Below are 22,386 nucleotides of genomic sequence, written 5' to 3'. Positions count from 1 at the left end.
TTCCCTAACGAGTTTATGCTCAAATAAACAAGACAAAGGGCATGGGAAAAGAGTGCAGCACATAGAGTTGGTGCAGCAGATCATGGTTTGCAAATGTCATCTTCCCTCCATGAAGTGGAGGTGGTTCCTGCATGCTTGGAATGGCAAAAGAAGGCACGGAGCTGCTGTGGGCGGCGAGCGGGAGCTGAGGACAGGGAGGAGAGCGGGGCGGCCAAGGTGGGATTAAATGGGATTACTTATCTCTGGCTGCTCCTGGTAGTCCAGTTTGAATGCTGCCCAGTGCTGCCAGCATTTCCATCTGTCTGCAAATAACTGCTGGACTTTGGATGGTGACTAAACTGTCCTGAGGAACGTGGAGCTACCTGCGCTGCAGGTGCATTGGAGCAGGGTCTCTCCTCCCCCTTGCCGTGCTTGCCCATAGGCATGACGAGAGCCTTGCCTGAGCACCGGGCTGGACGTGGCTAACCAGGGGAGAGAGAGAGAGTGAGTTTAGGCTGTTGGTGTTCAACCGGTGCGAGTTTTGTGTAGATGATCCCAAAAATCATTCAGTCAGCCAGCCAGCAAGTGCTCCGTGGAAAAATGGACATATTTTGGTATCAAAGCGATATGTAGGTTCTATATAACAAGCAGAATTTATCTCAGATTGCTTTATTTCCTTATTATTTTTACAAGCTCTCCAATGGCAGAAGCAGCTATCTGTGCCCAGGGTGCAGAGCAGTCAGCTACAGCTCTTTCTGCTGAGAGATGCTGCATTTAAGAGGGGGGGACCCAAACTTTTTATTTAATATTGTGCCTTACTTGATGTTTCTCATCCTAATCCAATTGTGGTGTTTTATGGCAAGAAAATGTGTTTAATGATCAGAAGTAGGTCATCCTGGGTGCCTGGTTGTAAATAGCTGCCTTCTCCAAGAGGTTGCGGAGAGTCCGGCTTCTGCTCCCTGTTGTGTCTCCTCCTCTCTAATGACTGCCCTGGGCTGCTGATCCTGCGTGCTGCTTGCTAGGAGCTAAAGCCGCATGTTTCGAGTGCGAGAAGAAATGCAGAGGTTGCGTTCTGCCTTTCCCTTTTGACATGGCCTGATGCTCACGCCGGCTCCTCGGGAAGTCCCGGCTGGCTGCCTGCTCTAGTTCAGATGCTGCTTCTCAGCTGAGATGTGCTTTCTGGCATCTTCTCTGAATTGCAACCCCCCCCTCCCCAATTTTAATTTCTTTTTATCAGCAGTCCCTTACGGGAAGTAACAGCTGTCTCTATTGATGGATGCGTTTCATTTCTAGCCTTTCTCTCTGTATTTTGACTGCAACACATCTGCTACATGAGTATAGGCTTTAACTTTCACAGCTCGTGCCTTAGCACTCTGTTTCTTAATGCTTTTGCACATAATGCATTGACCAGACAGGGCTGCGTTTAGAGTGGTCTGATCGAACAATAAATCATAGCATCCTGGTTGCAGTCTTCACCTCCTCTTGTCATCTAAATGGGTTGCTAAAGTGTATCACATTGTCTTGTTCTCAATCGAATAAGTGTGAAATTAGATCCAGACCTTCTTCGGGGTGTGTGTGACTTGTCAGAATTTCTCAGCTTTCTAGCCGATTACGCTGGGTTAATATTAAATGTCAATCTTGCAACGTGCTGTCAGCTCAGTAGTTTAAAAACAACAAACAAATAAAAAACCCCAACAACAACAAATATAAACTGCTGGTCCAGCGCTTTTGGAGAACTATACTTTGAAAACTAGCCATGTTTGATTACAATTGCTGCTGCCCCAGTTGAGAGTGAGTGGCAAACTGCAAGTCTCTTGTGCGTTGCATTTTTGGAGGGGTCATGTTGGTACAGTCTCCAGCTGAAGAGCTTATGTGGTGTTTATACTCTAACATATTTTTAGTTGCAGTCACATTGTATAGCTCCTGGTAGACTCTTTAATAAAGTGAAGCTTTTATTAAAGATGCAGCGCCATCTCTGACTGGAGATAGGAGTCCAGATAAATCTACCAGTTATTCACATTTGCTTTGACTTATCTAGAGCATCATAAAGCATCAAATACTTATAAATATATATATGTGTGTGTACATCTGTCTTATAAAGAAGACTTCTTTATTAGGTGTTAAACAAGGCTTCTGCTGGATGTTTGTAAACTTTCTTAAGAAATTCCTTTTCAGTGGATAGAAGCCTCTCATGGCTCTTTCTGGGTTTATAACAAAGGAGTTTTGCTAGTCAACTTGCCTTAGCTGGTTTTGAGAGATCTGAGTGACTTTTTTTTTTTCCTTGATTAGATTTTAAAATTTATTCTCTGCACATAAATGAAACTTGAAGCCCATGTTTTTAACTTAAATGCATTCCAAGTTGTGGACAGCAAGGGCAGTATTTTCTGGTTTTCATGAAGTTTGCTTTTAAGCCCAAAGATCTGATGATTTTTTTTTTTAAACTTCTTAACTTCTGACATCACTTGCATTTCCCTGATGACAGCATCTAGAGAGGTGGTGGCCTGGAGAAGCCGAGGGAGCTGCTCTGATCCCAACCCTGCGCCATTTTGTGAGTTCAGATGCACTGATGAGGCTGGCTGATGAACCCGGTAACGATGAGGGTTTCCTTCGTGAGCGGGAGCGCTCCTGCCAGCCTGTGTTGTGCTTTGCTTACTGGGAGCGAGCGATCAAGCATGTGTAAATGGAGGGTGAGGGGCCTAAAAAGGTCTGAACACCAATTTGTTGACGTAATATATCGTGTAAGAAGAGAAATGGGTTATCTCATCTTGTGTAGGTTTACGCTCCCCTGGCATGGTAGAGCTAAAACTCGGGAGTCCTTTTCTGTCAGACAGTGAATGTGCAGAGGGTTTCCAGGAGTAAATTCATCCCTGTCCTGCGGGGTGTCAGCATCGTGGCAGGGACGGACAAGACAGTTGTGGCTGTGAATAGGGCGGCATATGAGAAAAATAGATGTTAAATCAGAGATGAGAATTGCTGAATGCTACAACCAAAGCGTTCTTTTCTGAGGCTCTGGAGGAGCTCGAGCACTGGGATAGGGTCAACTCAAAGCCGTGCACAGATGAGAAGAGGAACTGAAGGCAGCAGGTCAAGCGTGCATGAAACACACTACAAAAACCAGGCATGAGCTGGAGGCAGGGCAGAAAGCTGGGGTTTCATCCTGGGTTCCCCTTCCAGAGCTGCTCATCACGTTTCTGAATACATCCTCACTAAGCTGCACCAAATCTGATAAGAATCATTTCAATTAGCTTGTTAAGTGTTGAAACTTCCCACAGCAGAGCTCCTGTTCCCCACAAACCCGAGTGCTGTCTCTCGTGGCTGTATAACCCCCGAAGCTGGAGTTAAATCAGTTTTTGCAGGGCCATCTGTCAGCTTGTTTGAGATGAGCACAGCCGAGTGCCACGCACTGAGTAGCCGGTGGAAGATTTTTTCACTTTCTGCCTAGTCAATTTGATTTTATGCCTAGTCAAGTTGATTTTTATAAAGCCGATGATGATGATATTATTGTTATTGTTGTTGTTGTTATTAGGGGGGTGAGGAGGGAGGTTTTGCAGGTTTTGCTGCCTGAAGCATCATTTCTCCTGGAGATCCACAGTTCCTCGCCTCTGGTACCTTTCCTTCGCGTGGGCGGTTGGTGTTGATTCCACATTTGGTACGTGTACAGCAGCAGACACTTAAAAGCTGGGAATGAAAGCGGCTTGTGGTAATTATCACAAAATTAAAGATAATCTCCTGCTCTGGAATTGTGACAAAGTGCAGAAAAGAGATTAGTGCAGTAGGAGAGCAGTCTCGGCCGTGGCAGGGAGAGCGTAGTCTCCCTGGCCCAGGACCCTCTTGGCCGCATTGTGTTCCCAGCAATTTCCAGTGTTCAACCTGGAGCAGCAGTCGCCACTTTGGGTTCTTCTGTGGTCTTGAGTTGCTGCTCCAGCTCGTGCTCTGAAAGTTCGTTAGCCAAATGCTCACTCGGTGCTGTATCTCCTGCTCCCCTGGCCATTGCAGGGCTTTTTGTTGAGCGATCATAAAATTGTGTTGTCTTAGGCCAAAGAACTAATTTTTCAGCACAAAAACTGGTGCGGGTTTGAACTAGTGGTGGTCCTCTGAGCTGCGTGCTGGTGCAGTCCCAGAGAGCTGGAGGGAGTGACAGGGTTTCATGTTGCCCATCGCGCACGGCGCCTGCCCGTGTAGGTGACGGCCCCTTGGTTGAGGGATGTGCAACCCAGGTGGGTGATGGAGGGGGGCCACTCTGTGCCAGTGAGGGGTTCCTGCTCTGCTCGCCTCCTGTCCTCCTGTTTGAGATGGGATTCTGTGATGCAGCTTGCACGGAGGGAGCAGGATTTCAGACTTTTGCTGCAGTCCTGTGATTCTGTTCCTGATGCGAAACTTGGGCACTAGAGAGCACGATTTAAAACAAAACAACAAGAAGTTAATCTTCCCGTGCCGCTCCAGCTTTGCAAGCGCAGGCCAAGCTGTCAGGCTGGGGGGTTGCATTGCAGACAGTTCAAAATTGCCACATTGACAAGACCCATTTTGCGCCAGGGGATCCCTAGTTTGCTGAGACCGGACTGTGAGATAACCTCAGCACTTCTGATGGAGAGCAATTTCATCTCCCCTGTGACCACCAAGGGGTTTTTGTTGGGTTTGTTGCTTTTTTTCTTCCCAGTGTCTGAAATATTTCCTGAAATATAACTGAATCACATGCTCTCCTAGCGCTATTGCCATCTCCAGAGCATTGTGCTCCTGTTACGCCCAACTTCTTGCTCAGGCTCCTTTTGAAACAAGCCCTGAAGCATCGCTGCTTGTATTGGAGGAGGTTGAGCAGTTACCCACTTAAACCATCGTAGTTCCTCCTTGGCCAAATGGGGGAGATGCTGAAGCAGCAGCATGTCGGGCTGGATCCTCTGGGGCTTTTCCTGCTCTCCAACCAGGAGGGCTGGACATCTCCTGCTCCCCTGGAGAGGGACCACACATCCCCAGCTTGAGTGTAGATATCCCTCTTGAGTCGGAGGATTTGCACACCGGCAGGCAGTTGTGTAATCCACCCGTTGCCCTCAAGTGGGGAAAAGCTGAGGGCTTGGAAGAGCCTTTCTTCTTCACAGCCAAAACTCTCAAGCTCTGCTTGATGGTCTCCTGTGAAGTTAAGTCCTTTCTACGGAATCGTGGGTTGCTTAATGATCTGTGCTTGTAGGAACGCTTCAGACAGGAGCAAGGAGCGGCAGACTCGTACCTGGAAACAGATGGCCTTAAACCTATCACTTGGGTTTGCGTTCTTTGCAAGCGGGCTTCTCTCCTAGTAACTGGGCTCTGCATGCAGAGGTGGCTGAGGGAGGCTGGGGAGCTGCCTTGGCAGGGGGACGTTGTGCTGCCGGGATGGGGTGGGGACCTGCTCTTCTTCATCAGCTCTTGATCCTTGTTCATGGTGGCTCTCCAGAGCCAACTGGACTTGAGCTTGTGGTCCCACGCATGAGGCTCTCAGCAGGTCAGCGAACACCTCACAGGGCCAGCAGCAGAGGAGCCTGTTCTCACCATTGCCTAAAAATAAGGAGCTCCTTGCAAATGTGGGCTTGTGCTAGGAAACGGAAAGATGGCCTCATGTTAGAGGAGGGTTTGGGCCTGTGTTTCCAACTCTGATTATATATCTAAAAGCTTGAGGTGAAATCCTAATTTCTTACCATTCACTGTAATGGAGTAATGGTCGCTTCTCCCAAAGGCAGTGGTAGAGATAAGTGATGCATTCATTTTTGCGATATATTTGGACATCGGATTCTATAAATAGATTCAATTATCAATAAAGTTTGTCAAGTGCCTTCTGAGTGGCTGGAAAGCAGCTTCGTAAGTGTCTCTCTGGGCTTCTGTATGTAACCAACTCTTCAGTGTAGTGTGGACCTATTACGGTGCAGCAGGGATTTACAAGAACTCTCTCCACTGAAGCCTCTAGGAAACACTATTGCTAGGAAAAATCGTGCATCTTTGTGCTTCTGAATATGAAATTGTTTGGGTGACCCCTGTAACTTCAGACTCCTGCACTAGTGAAACTGAAAACTGAGCAAAACCAGCTGCTTTTAAAGGCTTTTCAGCTTGCTTGAAAGAGAAGCATTAGGCTATTTTCTCAATGTTTTTTTCTTCTGATGTCCCTGCCTTTACTGATGCTCTTCCCTTCTCTCCTCAGGTCTGGCACCGAAGAAAGCAGCCGTCACCGAGGTGAGATGTGTAAAGCTGGCCTTGAAAATCCCATGCTGAGAAATGAGAACACAGAGCTTTAGAAAACACTTCTGCCTGACTTTTTTTCGGCAAAGCTGGACTTCAAAATACATTTAAGATTACTGAAAATTTGATATCTGTTATTTGGGAGAAAGAAAATTAGTGGCAGGTCTCTGGAGTCCCTGTGTTGGCATCACCACAGTCACAGAGGGGATGTGAAGGGACTATGCCCACCACGTGGCCAATTTTAGCTGCGTGATCCATGATGTCTGTAAGTAAGTGGCTGAGGGCACTTCTTCCACACCAGAACCTGAAGGTGATGAATGGAGAATCCGTGTATTGGGCATCTCCAGGGCTCTGTGTTGGGTCTCACCTGCTCCTGGAGTGAGTCAAGGAGGCTGTAATTTGTGAAGCCATAAAACAGGGGAACATCTCGAGGGACTGATTTTTCTCTCACACGTAATCCAGATCGCAGGTTGCTGAATCACTGTTACCTTCTGGAGCAAAACTCTTCACAGTTGGCAGCAGGGAATCTAGTAGGAGGATCTGTGCCTGAAAACTGTTCCCTGAAGCCCACACTCTTGGTTTAGGGCACCATGTTCAAATGATTTTTGTTTGATCTAACTTTCTGACATACCCCTTTACATTACTCACCTGGGATGATGAGCATTTGTATACATGAATAGCAAAATCTTCCCATAAAACTGCCAGGAATGTGACACTTGATTCTTTTTGCCTCCCCAGAAATATGCATAGTAGGAAGCTCAACTTATGTGATAGTTGACTGCTTTGTTCAATGCACAAATAGCCCCACTTTTTCTTGCCCTCTCTACAGTCACAAGTAGAGCAAGAGACTATGGAAGAGACTTTTTGTTACTGCATTTCATATGATGACAATCTCTTAACCAATACCTGTGTCTGTTAATTGCTTTGAGAGGATGATGATGAGCCATGTGGTGAGGCAGGACGATACAGCTTGAGCTCCTGTGTAATGGGATCCAGCTTGTTGGTTAGAAGCTGCAAGGAAAGGATAAGCTGTACTGCTTGGAGGAGTACTCAGAAGCAAGCCTGGCTGTGCTAAATGTTTAAAACAGGGTAGGAAATAAGATTTTTGAAGGAGAAATCAGACTGCCCCTTAGTACCAGAAGTACAAGCGGTTTGACCAGAAATAGCTGCAAGCTCTTGATTAAAAGCTAACACACAAAGAACTTCTGTAGTCTGAACAAAATTATACATTGTCTACTGTAGACATCAGTTCTGAGAGATGGGTCTGTGCAGCACTTGAGAGAGACGGTGATATAATATTGTCACTTGGGAAATGACCTTGGATCTCTCTGCATGCTGCTTAAAGGAACATCCAAAGCCTGGCTGTTCTTTAATGTAACAAACCCCCAAATGTTGCTGGTGGCTCACCGGCAGCTTTAGCTGTCTGCTGGGCTCCGCAATCCGCTGGGGGAGCAGGGGAGCTGGGGAGTAGGTGAAACGTTACCCCGTGGCAGAGTATAGGGGCCCTATGCTTGGGATTGCAAAAGGACCTGTATTGAACTTCACAAAACGTGATTGTGTTGGCTTGTTAAAGGGTACAGCCACAATCTGCTGCCTCCTGGATCAGCAAAAAAAGGCCCAGGCAGAGTCAGAGGTAGAAGAGGAGGAAGATGGGATAGGAGTAGGTTTGTTCTCACTCTAAAGTGCTGGCAGTCCTGTAGTGTTTCTGTAAACTCTTTGCAAAACTTCAGGAAGAGCTGTTATTGCAGTTTACTCTTTGTGGTCTCGTCCTTTGAATTGTAAACAAATGACTCTTGCTTAAATGGATTATCTCCATGTGAACACAGGAGTGGGGTTGTGTTGTCCTTGTTATCTGTCTGTTATTTCTCCAGTGAAGTGCAAGGTATTGGTATGACACCTGAGGGCATGGGATTTTTAAGAATAAAATGCTCTCGCTGTTTGATCTAATACATTGCTATTTTAAATCAATGAGAAACTGCGGTCAAGCAACTGCTGTGGAATCTTGGCAGCTGGGAAGCAAGCAGATCTTTCCTGAGCTCAGCATCTTTGCCGAGGGCTCTGCCCCGTTAGTACTGAGGGTGTCAGATGGAGTGGTTGGGTGTTCTAACTCTTCTTGTCTTGAGGGATGGATGTATAATTCAGCCTTGTTTAAGGCTTGCCGGTGCCAATTACACCTGTTTGCACTCTGCAGATTTTTCTCCAGTGGTAGAGAGCGATCCCTCTGTCCTTTACAACCATGACAGCGTGGTTGTGCCTGTGCTGCTCTGCTTGTTCTTGTCAGCCAGGTCAGCTTCTGTTCTGGGCTTTAGCCATGCTCTTTCATTGCAGGGACCATCGCTACCAGGACAGCCTGGCCAAGGAAAGAAGATAGGTCATCGAGGCGTTGATGCTTCTGGTGAAACCACCTACAAAAAGGTTTGGTTTTTTGGAGTGGGGACTGGCAGCTCTGTGTAGGTGGCAGGCTGAGAAGAGAGGTTGGGGCCCAAGGTTAGCAATAGCACAACCGAGCTTTCCTGGTTCAGTTTGTTAATAGCTACCAATCTGATTTAGATTTTATGTGGCACCCTTGTACTGCATAATCTTGCAAACGGCAAACTTTCTGGAAGCCTTAATCCGTCTCTTCAGCAGCTGGTTGAACTTGTTTAGCAGTATGTAGTGCCCAAGATGACCCCATAGAAGTCGTAGACACGACTGTATCATAATACAGGGGATGTTATCATGATAATCTGCTGCAAAATGCTCACTTACTGCTCTTTTCTTTCTGCCAGACCACCTCATCCACCCTGAAGGGGGCCATCCAGCTAGGGATTGGATATACTGTCGGCAATCTGAGCTCCAAGCCAGAGAGAGATGTCCTGATGCAGGACTTCTACGTGGTGGAGAGCATTTTTTTCCCAAGGTAAAGGAGACAGGGGAAACAAAACGAATGGATGAGTTATTTCTTTTCCTCTCACTGATTTTTCAAGAGAGCTTCCATCTGTCTTTAGATCACAGAGTTGGTTGCTCTGAATGTTTTAAATATGCATCCATTACATACAAACATAACAGTGGGAAGTGTTAGATTCTGCAGTACACTGGCTTGCAAGGAAGTACAATGTAAGATGCAGTACTGTATGCTTGAGTTTGTTAGCCTTCCTGTGTGCTTTTCTTTCTACCTGTCCATCTAGAATTTCTTCCACAAAATTATACCATGTTTGAGATGGAAGAAACTCATTCTGGGAGCTCTTTAACTCTGAATAAACAAAGCTCATAAAGGCTGTGTTCTCTGTGTAAATATATTCTGCTTGGCAAGTGGTGGTTCCTTACACTCTTTGGAAACAGATTTTGGCAGATAATTTAAAACCTATTTTCCTGTTGTCCTGCCACAGAAGAAAGATATTTTTTGTTGTTGTTCCTAAGATGTCTTTTTGCAAGGCTCAATTCATCTCAAATATAGAGAGGCCAGTGACTGTACATATCTGGTGAATGGTATTACAGAGGCCCTGCTCATGTAATGTCTGTTCTGTGCAGCGAAGGCAGTAATCTCACCCCGGCTCACCATTATGCTGACTTCAGGTTCAAGACCTATGCACCAGTGGCTTTTCGGTACTTTCGAGAACTCTTTGGGATTCGTCCAGATGATTATTTGGTATGGATATATTTTTGGATTTCTCTGTCTTTCCTCCTTTATTTGAGATGGTCCAGAGTAATGCAAGAAATTTGCCCCTAAATCAAGGCTGTCAGCAATTCTTGCTAAAAGGAATGGAAAAGAGTTGAGGAATCATTCTGATCCCAGCAAGGAGTGGGAACAGGCTGTGGATTTAGGGATTCCATTCAATTTTGGAGGAGATCCGGTGACGGTCCCGGCAAGACCAGCATCATTCAGCCCAGGTCTTTGTTTGCTAAGAGGTAGCTGCTAGCTTACACTGGAGGGAAAGGAAATGATCTGCATACAGTGTGTGCTGTGTAAGCTATGCGATGGGGTTCCCTCTCTGCTGCTTGTGGTGACAATAACTTACTGTGTTTACAAGCAAAAGGAGTTGTGTTCTGCTGGGTGCAACCCTGTAATGTCCCCTGGGGCCCTGAGGACAAAGATGGGAATTTTTCCTTGTGTACTCACTCGAGAGCTATGTGAGTGTAGTTATTTTAATCATCTTACAAAGACAGAATAAAATACAGTTTGTTCTTGTGCTCAGAAAGCTCCTCAGAGCTGGAAAGGATGTTTTTAAAATGCCTAGTAATACAAGCTGTTGGGGCTTGGAGTACACTGGGGTTGAATTTTGTCCCTTGCATGTATGTGATGTCCTGCTCTTTAGAAAAGGACATTTGTTGAACCAGGGAAGGGAACACATCCAAATGAGCACACACCCTCCCCCTTTTTTAATAGCCCTTTTTTCTGACTTCAGCTGTAGATAGGGGTAATCGTAGCTGAACACCTACAAGTAGAAACAAGTCTGTGCCATTGCACGGTTTGACAGTAACAGTGGTCCCCATCTGTGCCATCCAAGATAATGCTGGCTGATTTGATGAGTGGTTCAAAACCTGGGTGAGGCAAAGAGCCTGCCTCAATTGCAAAGGTCACGGCTCTGATTTGTTGCTTCTGCTTCCCCTGATTCCCTCTTGCCTGCCACAGCAGCAAATGCCTTTAATTATGCATGAGATAATTAGCTTGATAAAGTCTTGGATCATTAATCTGTGCAGTGCTGAAAGCTGTTTTCAGTACATAATGATGAGCATTTAATTTATCGCTCTGATTATGTCCCTTACATACCCTACCTCCCTCTCCCCATCTTACCTCTTGCTGTGGCAGCTCTGACGTGACGCTGTCCTGAACCCACTCGACCTACGCAGTTACCTTGGGGTTGGTACTTAGCTGTAAAGTGCACATGCGTGCTTGTGCTTTCTTCTGTTGTGCTGTGCTTTGTCTCGTCCCCCCCCCCCCCCCCCCCCCCCCCCACTGCTGCTAGGCATATCCTCATTTGAGGACCTGCTGTTTGCATGCTGATGTCTAGAAATGTCCTCCCAATTCAATTCCTGATGCAGTACCCCTTGCTGTGCTTACACAGCACTGATCCCTCTCCTCTTGTTTGGGCACCTGGTCTGACACTCTTCATGTGTTTCTAGCGGGATTGAGGGGGTGAGATGTGGCTGTAAAAACCCTCTGTAATGGGAGCACAAGGCCAGAGGAGGCTGCTGAGAACAGCCAGTGCATTGTGTTCCCTCCAGCACGGTGATATGTGGTACCCTGAGCAGACTGTCATGTCTCTTAAAATCCTATCTTTCCGTCTGCGCTTGCAGTAATGTGCTGAAAAAAGCCTAAATGTGATACATGCATACACGCACAATGGGGAAAGATCAGATGTCATTATGAAGTCTGGATGTTACTGAAAGCATATGATTAGCTTGATTCTGAGCAGTTGGGATGCTCTGAACTGTAATCTCGGTCTCTAATTGTAAATTGTCCAGCAGCTTTGCTGCTTAGACCTAACCTATAATGAAAATAGTTCTCACTTAAGCTTTGCTACCCCTTAATCTCACAGGGAGACAGCATGCTGGGGAAAGCCCTCAAGAGCATAGAACTCAGCGTGCAATGAGTGGGGGCTTAAAAACATCATCTTTTTTTCCTTTTCCTCCCTAGTATTCATTATGTAATGAGCCTCTGATAGAGCTGTCGAACCCTGGTGCCAGCGGCTCCCTCTTCTATGTCACCAGCGACGATGAATTCATCATAAAAACTGTGATGCACAAGGAAGCTGAATTCCTACAGAAGCTCCTTCCTGGCTACTACATGGTGTGTATCACCCAGCACCTTGGACCCAACTTGGGTTTGTCGTGGCAGCTTTTCTGTCCAAAGCATCGCACAGGGCATGTCCTCCACCTGGGTTTCTTGTGGCCTGCCCGCCCTGTGCCGGGGACAATGTTAAGTGTGTCACGAAGCCAGTCCCAGAAGCACAAATCCTGCCAATTATTTGCAAATTCCGTGGGTAAACTTGAGGCAGATAATTGTGCCATGGCTTGTAGGCATGTTCTCGCCTGGCAGTGCCTTCCCAGATGTGTGTTTCTGGGTGTCCTTTTTCCAGCACTATTTCGTTCTTCTTTGCTTGGCACCATGCATCTGCCTCAGCCTGGCTTTGAGGATGGCTGTTGATTGCAATAACAAAGCCACCTTGGTTTTGTGGGAAAACCACTGCTGTCCCTGGATATCTGCCATATCTGCTGTTTAACAGAGTTACTCTGAAGGCAGTTGCTGGTTGTCCTGGCTCCCACTGGCTGCAGTACCAAGCTTAAAGACTCCCGCAGTACCAGCCAGCTTTGCACATCCAGTCTGCTGCAGATAGTTGTTGCCTAAATCTCAGGGCTAGCAAGGCAATATATTGAGACCCAGAGGACTTGCACGTGGTGACAAGTAGTAAATCAGAACCAAACCCGATGCTTTGGCGTGTAAACCAGGAGCTGCCTCCCTGCATAACTGTGGTGAAGGGTCCAGCTCTATGGATGGGGGCACTGAAATTCAGTTAGAACCACCCAGGGATTTGTTTGCCATGGAGATGCTGAGGAGAAGGTGATGGCAAGCGATGTTAATGCTGCCCCGTCTGCGTGCATGTTGCAGTGGATTTGATTTATGTACACTGTTTTTATGAAAATACTTGCCTCACTCAATATTTACTGGGGAAAATTTGCCGAAGTGAGACAGGGTCTTGGGTGTCTGTATATAACTGACAGCCAGTCGCTTGCTTTTGCGACAGTCAAGTTCCTGGACAGGATGAGCTTTCTTGGAAAGTGTTGCCTGTTGCCCAATGTATGTAGTAAATCAGGTGGAGGGTTTTGAATGGGAATGGAGTTGCACTGTTGTCCTGAATTCTGCAGCTGTCCTGGCTAGCAATCGGTGTAACGAATTAAACTGAACTTACCTGTCTGGTGCAGAGTTGTGTGCTCCTTGTTGTAGCATCCCAATGTTTGTGGGTTACTGTGGTGCTAACACATGATCTCTCTGCTGTTCTGGGGAAACCCATCTGCTGTAAAAGGAGTCAGTGGAAAGGAAGCAGAGTGATTTCATCCTGAGTTACTTTGAAGCTGGGCAAGTGCTGTTTGCGTTCGGTCTTGCCTGCCTCTGTTCCTTTTAGCTTGCACCATGTTGAGCAGCGCACTCACAAAGAGGGCTCACTCGTTTGCCCAGTTAGGTGAGATGAGGAGGGGCATGAAATTTTAATACAGTCGTGCTTCTGCCGTCTGTCAGAGTCTGTCAGGTCTGTCCTTTCTTTTGTAGCGTACAGAGATGTTCTGTTTCCTTCCCAAATTTTCCCAAAGCTGAACAAGCAAATCATGCCTGTCATGTCATTCCTAATAATAACTGCTGCGTAAAAAAAGGACATGATAGCAGAGCAGGATATCCGCGCTCTCTAGCCAACTGTGTTTTATAAAGCAGCTCTGCAAAAGGAGGAGAAAATTGATGTTGTTTAAAAAAAAAAAAAAACAAGTCCCTGGTTTATTCTGGGCCAGAGAACAGCTCTTGATTTCTGACACTTCTGAAGAGATGAAGATAGCTGTTATTTTTAAACTTGAAGTTCCCACTTACTGTGTTTATTTGTCTTCCAGTTTGGTTTCCCTTTTTTAGCTGCTGTTGATGGGGAAAGCGGGGAATTTCCGGACTTGGTTATTTGCCCAGAGTGCTGTACATCTCATTCCCTGTATTCAAGGCATAGTGGTATTTTCAGGTCCTAAAGCCACTGAAATGCAAGAGTGTGTCAAATGTGTACAGTAAGCTCTCATGTAAAGTTCAGAAAATCCTTAGGTGAAGAAACCCTGGTGTGACTGCTCCAAGATCTGTTAACGTGCTTTGTGTTGAACACAGCAGGAGTCTTCTGCCGAAATTACCTTTCCTCATGCTTTTTTCCCAACCCTGCTGCAGAATCTGAACCAGAACCCACGGACACTGCTGCCGAAGTTTTATGGACTGTACTGTGTGCAATCAGGGGGCAAAAACATCCGCGTGGTCGTGATGAACAACATTCTGCCTCGCGTGGTGAAAATGCACCTGAAATTTGACCTGAAAGGCTCAACCTATAAACGCCGGGCATCCAAGAAGGAAAAAGAAAAGTCCAGCCCTACGTACAAGGATCTAGACTTCATGCAAGACATGCCCGAGGGCCTGATGTTGGATGCAGATACCTTCAGTGCATTGGTGAAAACGTTGCAACGAGACTGTCTGGTAAGGAGGCGGGCAGCTTGGGGAGCAGGTTAATGAAGTTCTGTGGCTCTCAAGCATGAGGAAGAGCAAATGATTGAGAACCTTGCTAATCTGCTAACCCCAAAGCAGGATAAGTCCCTTCTACTGTTCTTTTCCCTGAAAGCAAAGCAGTGGAGTTGGATCTCATGACAGCCTCTGAGGACTAAGGCTGTGTTTCTTTGCCTGGTGCATCAAATTGTGGCAGCATGCTCCACTTGCAGCTGGGCTGTTGGGACTAAATACACTTTTCCTATACAGTGTGCAGCAGATATATGGTACAACGGTGTTATTAGCAAGCCTTCAGCCCTTTGGGTTGATTGTGGGATGGCCAAACTCTATGCGATCAAGTCCAGAGATGACTATTGGTTCAGAAATGTTCAAGCTCCGGCGAAGGAGTTGTTAGTGAGAATGTGGACAGGCTGTTCCATGCTTTGGGATCTGTGCTGTATTTGAGCTGCTGGCCTGATATTTTGTCTCTGTTCTTAAACTCAATACTAACCTGTAGGTGTTGGAAAGCTTTAAAATCATGGACTACAGCCTCCTGCTTGGGGTTCATAACATAGACCAGCAGGAACGGGAGCGACAGTCTGAGGGAGCCCACAGCACGTCGGATGAGAAGCGTCCCGTGGGGCAGAAGGCACTTTACTCCACGGCCATGGAGTCCATCCAGGGTGGGGCTGCCCGGGGGGAGTCCATAGACACAGATGACACGTAGGTGAAAACCTGGTTCTCTTGTGCTGCTGGGGAGGGGTGGAAGTGGAGGCTGGAGTAGTAAATCCGTGACCGAGGCCCATATGAACTGTTAGAGTGACCATCTCTCCTGGGGGTTATGGTACTGCTGCCAGTAAAGCAGTGTGGTGTGAAAGGGGGAAGCTGGGGTGGGAAATCTTTCTGTAAGACTCCAGCCTCGCAGCAGTCTCTTTTCTTAGGCCAGTCTGTAGGTTGTCAGCTCCTGTAACAGCCTCTAAATATCCACCCATGCTCTGGGGAGGAGAAACTAGTTCCGTTCTAGCTCAGCATCCAAATACTGGAGTGGAAGTAGGGATCAGCCTGTCCCTAGGAGCTTGGAGTTTGTTCTCCATCACTCCATCTTTGGAATCCCTGACGGTACCCTGAGGCCATCCCATTCCAATTAGCAAACAGCAATGTAGCCAAGTGCTGGAGTAACTGGTGGAGCTGTGGGTTGGGAGGGGGTTGCCCAAAACCTGTCCTGTGCTGTGCCGTGCCCGATCTTTGGCTCTTAGGCTGCAGGTGGCTCTTGTGACTGTCTCTCTGGCTCTGTGGACCAAGCTTGCTAACAAATGGTGGAGTTTGCTGTTTGTTGCTGTCTGAAACCAGCTGCTCCAGTTTTGATGGAGGATCAGTCACGGTGGAGCCGGGATAATACTTTGGTGTTTCCATTCTTTCAATTAGCATCATTAATTGCAGTGGCCTGCCTGATACCTGCATGCCTTTGTTGTGTGCTGGTGCTAGCGGTTGCTGCACCTTTGGCAGGACTGATACTATTGTGGATGGGACTGGAAATACTCTTGTTCTTAAAGGTTTGCTGCCCTAATAGGCAGACAGCTCATGCTGACCTGATAAATAATCTGATCCCCAGAATAAGTCTGTAGCTAAGAAAAAATGATGTGGTGCTTTCTGGCCCAGGTGGAGCTGTTGCCACGTGACACGGGTCCTGTCCTGATAGTTGGTGTTTGGCACTGCAGGCAGCAACCCCGGGATCACCTTGTGTGAGATAGCCTGGGTCAGTAGGTGACTTCCCATGGTTGTGCACAAAGTGACTTTGCAGGTTTTGCACTGTGTCTGACCACCACATCAGAGCCCTCTTCTCAGTGCTGCCGTCCACCCTTCCGCAGGTCTCGGGGGTATTACAGCTGCTCTTTTTGAGGCTGCACTCGCTGAGGTTTTGTTTTCCCTGCAGGATGGGAGGAATCCCAGCAGTGAATGGCAAAGGAGAGCGTCTCCTGCTACATGTAGGAATAATAGATATCCTTCAATCATACAGGTAGGTAACTTTGCAGTTGTCAGTCCTTTAAGTGTGTTAACATCTATTTTAATACTGAATGAAAGCAGGAAGATTTTCCTCTCCTGAAGAGCTTGATAATGAGTGGGCAGGCTGCCTAAAGCCATCTGTCAATGCATGTCGGGGGCTGTGGTTTTTTATCCTGTCCTTAGAAAAGCTGGTGACACAGAGCAATTTTTCTAAGATATAATGAGTTGCTCATAGAAGTTTCCCATCTCTGTGCCTAGGATGGGTAGCATACCTCCAGGGATGGAAGGTGATTTTCTGCTCCTCTTCCAGCCCAGCTGCTCCTTCCCTATAGGGTTCCCAGGCAGTCCTGACCTGACTGCAGAGATGCCGGTGTACTCAGCCAACCTCTCTTGGCTGGAGGAAAGCTACACTCCGGATGAAGGAGGAATTGTTAGCAGCTCAGTGATCTCTCCTGTGCGGGGTATGAAAGGTGGCTTAGATACAGAGTATGTGCCTGAATCTGTCTCTTTTTTTCTCTCTCCATTTCTCCCCTGGAATTAGGTTCATCAAGAAGCTAGAACATACCTGGAAGGCCCTTGTCCATGACGGGGTGAGTGCCTGTACAGAGGCAGGAATTGTCCAGGCCTCGGCAGGATTACCTGCCTTGGCTTCGTTTATGCTAGTTGGTGCCGATTACCTTGCTATTTATAGTGCCTGAACTGGCACAGTTGAAGCTGATGAAAGGAATAGTTCTTGCCTCTTATGCCTCCACAGCGGTGTAGTGCCACTTATTCCCAATCAGGTTTTCTTGCTCACTCCACCTCCTTGCATGTTTAGCTGTCATGCTACCAGCTTTCCTCCGCTGCTCCCATCTGTCATTTTCCTCCTCCCCATGATACCAGGAGCTGTACGCACAAGGCGTGTGCATTCGTGTATGTGTCAAGGAGCCCTGCATTTGCTCTCTTCGGTGATTGACTGTGTTTCAACTTCAGTAAGCTATCTGTTAATAAATCCCTTTCAGTGTTTCCCTGCTGTCTTGTCTCCTGCAGCAGCCAGGTGCATGTTTACAAAAAAGCAACCTTGAATGTGGAAACTGTTTTTCAGCATTGCATATCCTAGCTTCCCTTAAATAATAAGGCAAAGAAAATGTGTAGATGCCAAGTCGTAGCAGCACAGTCAAACATCAGAAGCAGAGACAGCTTCAGTTTTACGATTTTAAACAAAAAGTGCAAAACACTTGAAATGTATAGAGACCCTTGGCTGAATTTTGGTGTCTGTGTTGTATGCCAAGGTATCCAGGTGTGCTTTGAATGTCAGCCAGCAAAGCCAGAAGAAATTTCATGTATGTAATCAGGCCAATATTTGAAAAATCCAGGAAGTCTACAAAGGAATAAAATCACCAAAATCCACTATAAAATTACAGCAAGAACATAATCAAATGCAGTCAAATCAAAGGCAATGCTTCGGGCTTATTTATAGCATTAATCAGATCATTTCAGTTAAGCCTTTCCATTTTAAGGCTCGATCAGTGCTAAATGTTGGAATAAAAAAGGCTGCATTGGTTGTTATAGAAATTCTGCCTTGAGGGATAATTTTAAAATTAAACAATTGCTTCTTGCCTTTGTAGGACACGGTGTCAGTACACAGACCCAGCTTTTATGCAGAGAGATTCTTCAAATTCATGACCAACACAGTGTTTCGAAAGAATTCCTGTAAGTACCTAGTCCAAGAGCTGTTGCCTTTGTGATGTGAGACAAGCCTTATCTCAGTCTTGCTGCTTCAGTCCATGTGGAGAGTCTCTGGGCCAGAGCCTGAGCAGGCTTTTCCACTGTAACACAGAGCAAAGCTGGGGAACTGCAAAGCCCTCAGGTTGTCACGGCTTGCTTTGGTCTGCTCAGACTCCTGGCCCGGAGCTCTCCCTGCAGCCTGACTCAGGCTCAGTCCTTTGGAGATGGCACTTGCAAAGCACGTGTGTGTGTCAGAGGGCAGAGGCCTCTCCTTATAAAGGGAAAAGTTCCTTTGGTGTGACAGTAGGTGGTGGTGGTAATTTCATCCTCTCTTTCACTCTTCTCATCCAGCTCTGAAGTCATCTCCCTCAAAGAAAGGGCGTAGTGCCTTGCTAGCTGTCAAGACGGCTGGTCCAACAGCTGCATTTTCAGCTAGCCAGCTTCCCTCTGAAAAGGATGAAACACAGTATGATCTTCGTGCAGCCAGGAGTTACCCCACACTTGATGATGAAGGTAATGGTCTCGTTTGGTGGCTGATGGCTGTGTGATTACCCTGTCTTTCCTAGCGGTTCCTTAGGATCCTTCCCTGTTCTCGTCAAGTTCCCCGCTGTGCACCGACCACCTGTCTTCCTTGATGGATAGCTCTTCATTGCATGTCTTGCTATGCTTTGCAGGTGCTAAACTTAACCAGGAAAGGGGAGAAGGTAAGAGGATATTGTTTTGTCACAGCACCAGCAGTTAGTTGATTGGGGAAGCAATGCCTCTGCATCAAAGAAGACCGAATCCCTTCTTTGCAGCACTGTATGGTTCTGCAGTAAAAATGGTCGCTTGCGTCACTGCTGTAAGGCAGCCGCTGCCAACTGGCACCAGCAGTCATAGCCCAAAAGCAATCAGGAAGTTGAATTTTCCACCCTTTAAAAAAAAAAAAAAGGTGGGGGGGAACTGAGAACTGCAGGGCTCTAGTGACAGTGTTTGGGCAGTTATAAGGGGCAAGATCTTGCCATTGTTAAAAAGACAAATGGCCTGGTTCTGTGCTGCCTTTTCATCGCTGCCATCTGGGCTGGATTTACAGATGATTGGTGAAGGACAGGCTCCTCGAGTGCATAGGTGTTAGATTCCTACCTGTGCAAAGCAGTGAGCACTTGATTCATCTCTTAATTTACTTGGGTATTTATCTCTGGCGATCCAAGCCTTTAATCCAGCTTTGGTTACCAGTGAGATGTCTTCACTGGCAGTACGTTTCCTGTGGTGTCTGTCTGTCATGCTGGAAATGGTGCTTACTGGCTCTCTCTAGAGGATGCCTTGGGAGAAGCTGTTGCATTCATGAACACAGCTAAACTTCTTGCCTGTTTGTGGTTTTAAGTGACCGGTCCCAGTGAGGGTGTGCAGGTTGATGGTGGAACAGCCTCACACAGGGCTGGTGTAGGTAAGGTGTTGGTGTTTGACCTATTCATCTTTTTTTTTTTCCTGCATCTCTCCTGCCCTCCACTCCGGGCCAGCAGGCAGGCCAGACCTGCTACCCTGCACACCTCCTTCCTTTGAAGAAGCTACCACGGCCTCCATAGCCACAACACTATCTTCAACATCTCTCTCTGTTCCCGAGCGATCCCCTTCGGAAACATCTGAGCAGCCCAGGTACAGGTGAGGACAGCACTTGTCCCCTGCTTCCACTGGAGTCAAGCGGCTGCCGTTCCTCTTTGTGCTGCAGATCTCGGCAGGCTGCCCTATGCTCTGGAATGCTAATGACCAATTTTAATTAAATCTCTCCTGGGAGCAAGCAGACACAGCTTTGATGGGATTAATTATTGCTGGAAGAAGTGTCAGCTGTTAAGTAGAACATCTCCCTCATGGGGTGGGGAGTTAGATTTGGGGGCAGTGTAGGATTTCTGTCTTAAATTGCTCCTCAAACTCTACTATTCTGGTTTCTTTCTGCAGGAGGCGCACACACTCCTCAGGGCAGGACGGCAGGTGAGAAAAGCGTCTCATCTCTTCTTGCAACTGCTGCACAGAGACCTCATGTTTGTCCCTGTGCAAAGGTCTCTTGGAGGGCTGAGCGTGAATCTCGGCAGCCCCAAGATTTTGGCATGGTCCTCTGCAGGATGATGAGCTTCTTCCTGAAATCAAATGATCCCCATTTCTCACACAGAATTTTCCTTACAAGCAGATCTCTCAGTGCTTTGCAAGGAACCTTAAATATTACCCCTGTTATTTGATGGGAAAGGGAACAACAGAGTTGTCCAAATTTACCCACCCAATCAGCACCAGAATCAAGGAAGGTCGTTTATGTCCCCCTCCAGGTAAGGGAGCCTTAACAGCAGGAACATTCCTCGTCTGTGCATCTGCCTGCCGCCTGGGTGCGGTGGGTGTGAATATGGGGAAGGGCTTTGGCTTTGTGAGGCACTGAGCACCCTTAGTCCCAAGAGAAGTAGCTTCCAGTGTTTTCAGAAACTCGGTACTTTGAGGGTTTTTTTCCCTCCTGTGGTGAGAGGTGGCTCAGAGCCAAGGGCAAGGTAGGACAAAAATCCCCTACTGCATAGGGATGTCTGGATTTAGAGGCTCATATCATATAATTATATCTTGCATATTTTTGCACCAGTAAAAATGACCCCATTGCCTGTGTCAGCGGGATCTGCATGAGGACCCTGTGTTTGCTGCTGACTCTGCCCTAGCTTTCCAGGACATCTTGTAAGTGTTGTAGGCGCAGACTTTGAAATGCACGTCAGAGACTCAATCTTGGGATATGCCATAGCCAGAGGAGCTGCTGGACAAGCTGATGTCCTCCCTCCCTGCAGTCAGTGTTTGGTGCTTCAGAGGAAGGCAAGGACTTTGGAAGATGAGGGTTTGCACCATCTTACAGACATCTCCCCTTGTTCCTAGCTTTTAGTGATTTGCTGAGCTTCAGACCACATACACTGTGGAAAAAAAAATCCCTTTCCGTGGTATTTCTTCATGAAAACACCTCTGGATGCTGCATGTTGCTGAATCTTGGTAAATTCCTGTCACTGGAGGGCAAGGACCTATTTGCTGTTGATTTGCAGCACCTGTTGAAGTGTCAGGGACCTGCAAAGCACCTCACCTCCTGCAGAATCCTTTGTCTGAAAGTGCTGAAAATTGGAGACTTAAACTCAGGCACCAGTGGTGGGACCCATTTGGCAAAATGCAGTGACTTCACCCGAGTTACTCCGGACTCCCTCAGTACCTAATGGAGGGAATTGCTGTAGGATGTGACTACTCATCCAGAAATAGGTCAGGTGAATCAAAGTGACTGTCCCCGGGCCATACAGGGAGCTTAGTGTCTTGGTCAGAAGTAGATCTGTCTGTCACAGATTTGCCGCAGCTACAACCCCACACAAGTGTGACCTTTGCTATTTTTTGCCTAGTTGCTCCATTTCTGGTGCTGGTCTCTCAGCGTGCCCTTTCTAGGGGAGCAGAGACCTCTGTATTTGTAGAGCACCCTGTGATCCCTGGTGAAAGCCAGAGCAAGAACAAAGTTATTAAAGCGTGAATTTACATTCCTGAGCTGAAATGAAAAAGACCTTATCCAATTTGCTCAGGAACGTGTCACACCTCTGATTATTCCTCTGCTGGGGAATTCCCTCTGGGTTTCTGAGATCCACCCCTGTGAGGAAGAGAGGAGCCAGTTCCCCAGCACCGAGCTGGACAGGAGTGCCGCCTGCTGGCTCCGGCTCCCAGCCAGGGACAGCGCAGAGCAGGACAGTACTGCTGATGAACCCAGAGCTCGTCCCTTCCCCGAGACTGTGCCCTTGGCTTGGCAAGCACACACTTCTCCTTCCCATGAGGACTACGGAGCCAGCCCCACTAGCACAAGCAATTACTTTAATAGCATGAGGTATTAAATTGAAGACTGTCGCAAACAGCTCCTGAGTGTGCAGATAAATCTGATGTTAAGCCTGGAGCGTGCTTGAGTAGCTTTGGTGCGCTGGGAGTCTCAGAAGAGGTCGGAGGCTTTGGCCCTTGTGCTGTTGATAGGTAATGCTGCACTAACTCTGGACACAGGTTTTCCCCAGAGGCCAATTCTCCTCTTTCCTCCCGTACTCCATTTGACACTGCCCGTCTTTTCTGCAGCACTGGCTAATTAATCCCTTTCCTCTTGTCCTCTTTTCCCACCTCGTTCGTCTTGAGCACTGCAATCTGACAGGACTGACTCTTTTGCCTGGGAGTTTTGGTTATCCATATCCTCAATCCTGGGGGGTCTGATGGCTCCCTCTGAGCTGACATCAACAGCTCGGTCTGTGCCGGGAGCTCGGTGCTGCAGTGGCTGGCAGCAGGCAGCCGCAGGC

General features: G+C 47.3%; 1 protein-coding gene across 1 annotated transcript in view; it reads left to right on the top strand.

Annotated features, from left to right (window-relative positions):
* The window catches only part of PIP5K1C (phosphatidylinositol-4-phosphate 5-kinase, type I, gamma), a 35,563-nt gene that overhangs the window by 5,477 nt on the left and 7,700 nt on the right, over positions 1-22,386 (top strand). The window contains exons 2-14 of the mRNA XM_009323008.1: positions 6,143-6,174; positions 8,509-8,595; positions 8,949-9,079; positions 9,691-9,808; positions 11,798-11,950; positions 14,069-14,368; positions 14,892-15,097; positions 16,308-16,391; positions 16,920-16,968; positions 17,986-18,070; positions 18,437-18,598; positions 19,588-19,726; positions 20,021-20,053. Coding sequence (XP_009321283.1) covers positions 6,143-6,174; positions 8,509-8,595; positions 8,949-9,079; positions 9,691-9,808; positions 11,798-11,950; positions 14,069-14,368; positions 14,892-15,097; positions 16,308-16,391; positions 16,920-16,968; positions 17,986-18,070; positions 18,437-18,598; positions 19,588-19,726; positions 20,021-20,053 — 1,579 coding nt within the window. The remainder of the gene's footprint in view (positions 1-6,142; positions 6,175-8,508; positions 8,596-8,948; positions 9,080-9,690; positions 9,809-11,797; positions 11,951-14,068; positions 14,369-14,891; positions 15,098-16,307; positions 16,392-16,919; positions 16,969-17,985; positions 18,071-18,436; positions 18,599-19,587; positions 19,727-20,020; positions 20,054-22,386) is intronic.

This window comes from Pygoscelis adeliae, unplaced genomic scaffold, assembly GCF_000699105.1.
Source record: "Pygoscelis adeliae isolate BGI_AS28 unplaced genomic scaffold, ASM69910v1 Scaffold284, whole genome shotgun sequence".
Lineage (NCBI taxonomy): Eukaryota > Metazoa > Chordata > Aves > Sphenisciformes > Spheniscidae > Pygoscelis > Pygoscelis adeliae.
This window is presented reverse-complemented; position numbering and strand designations above follow the sequence as displayed.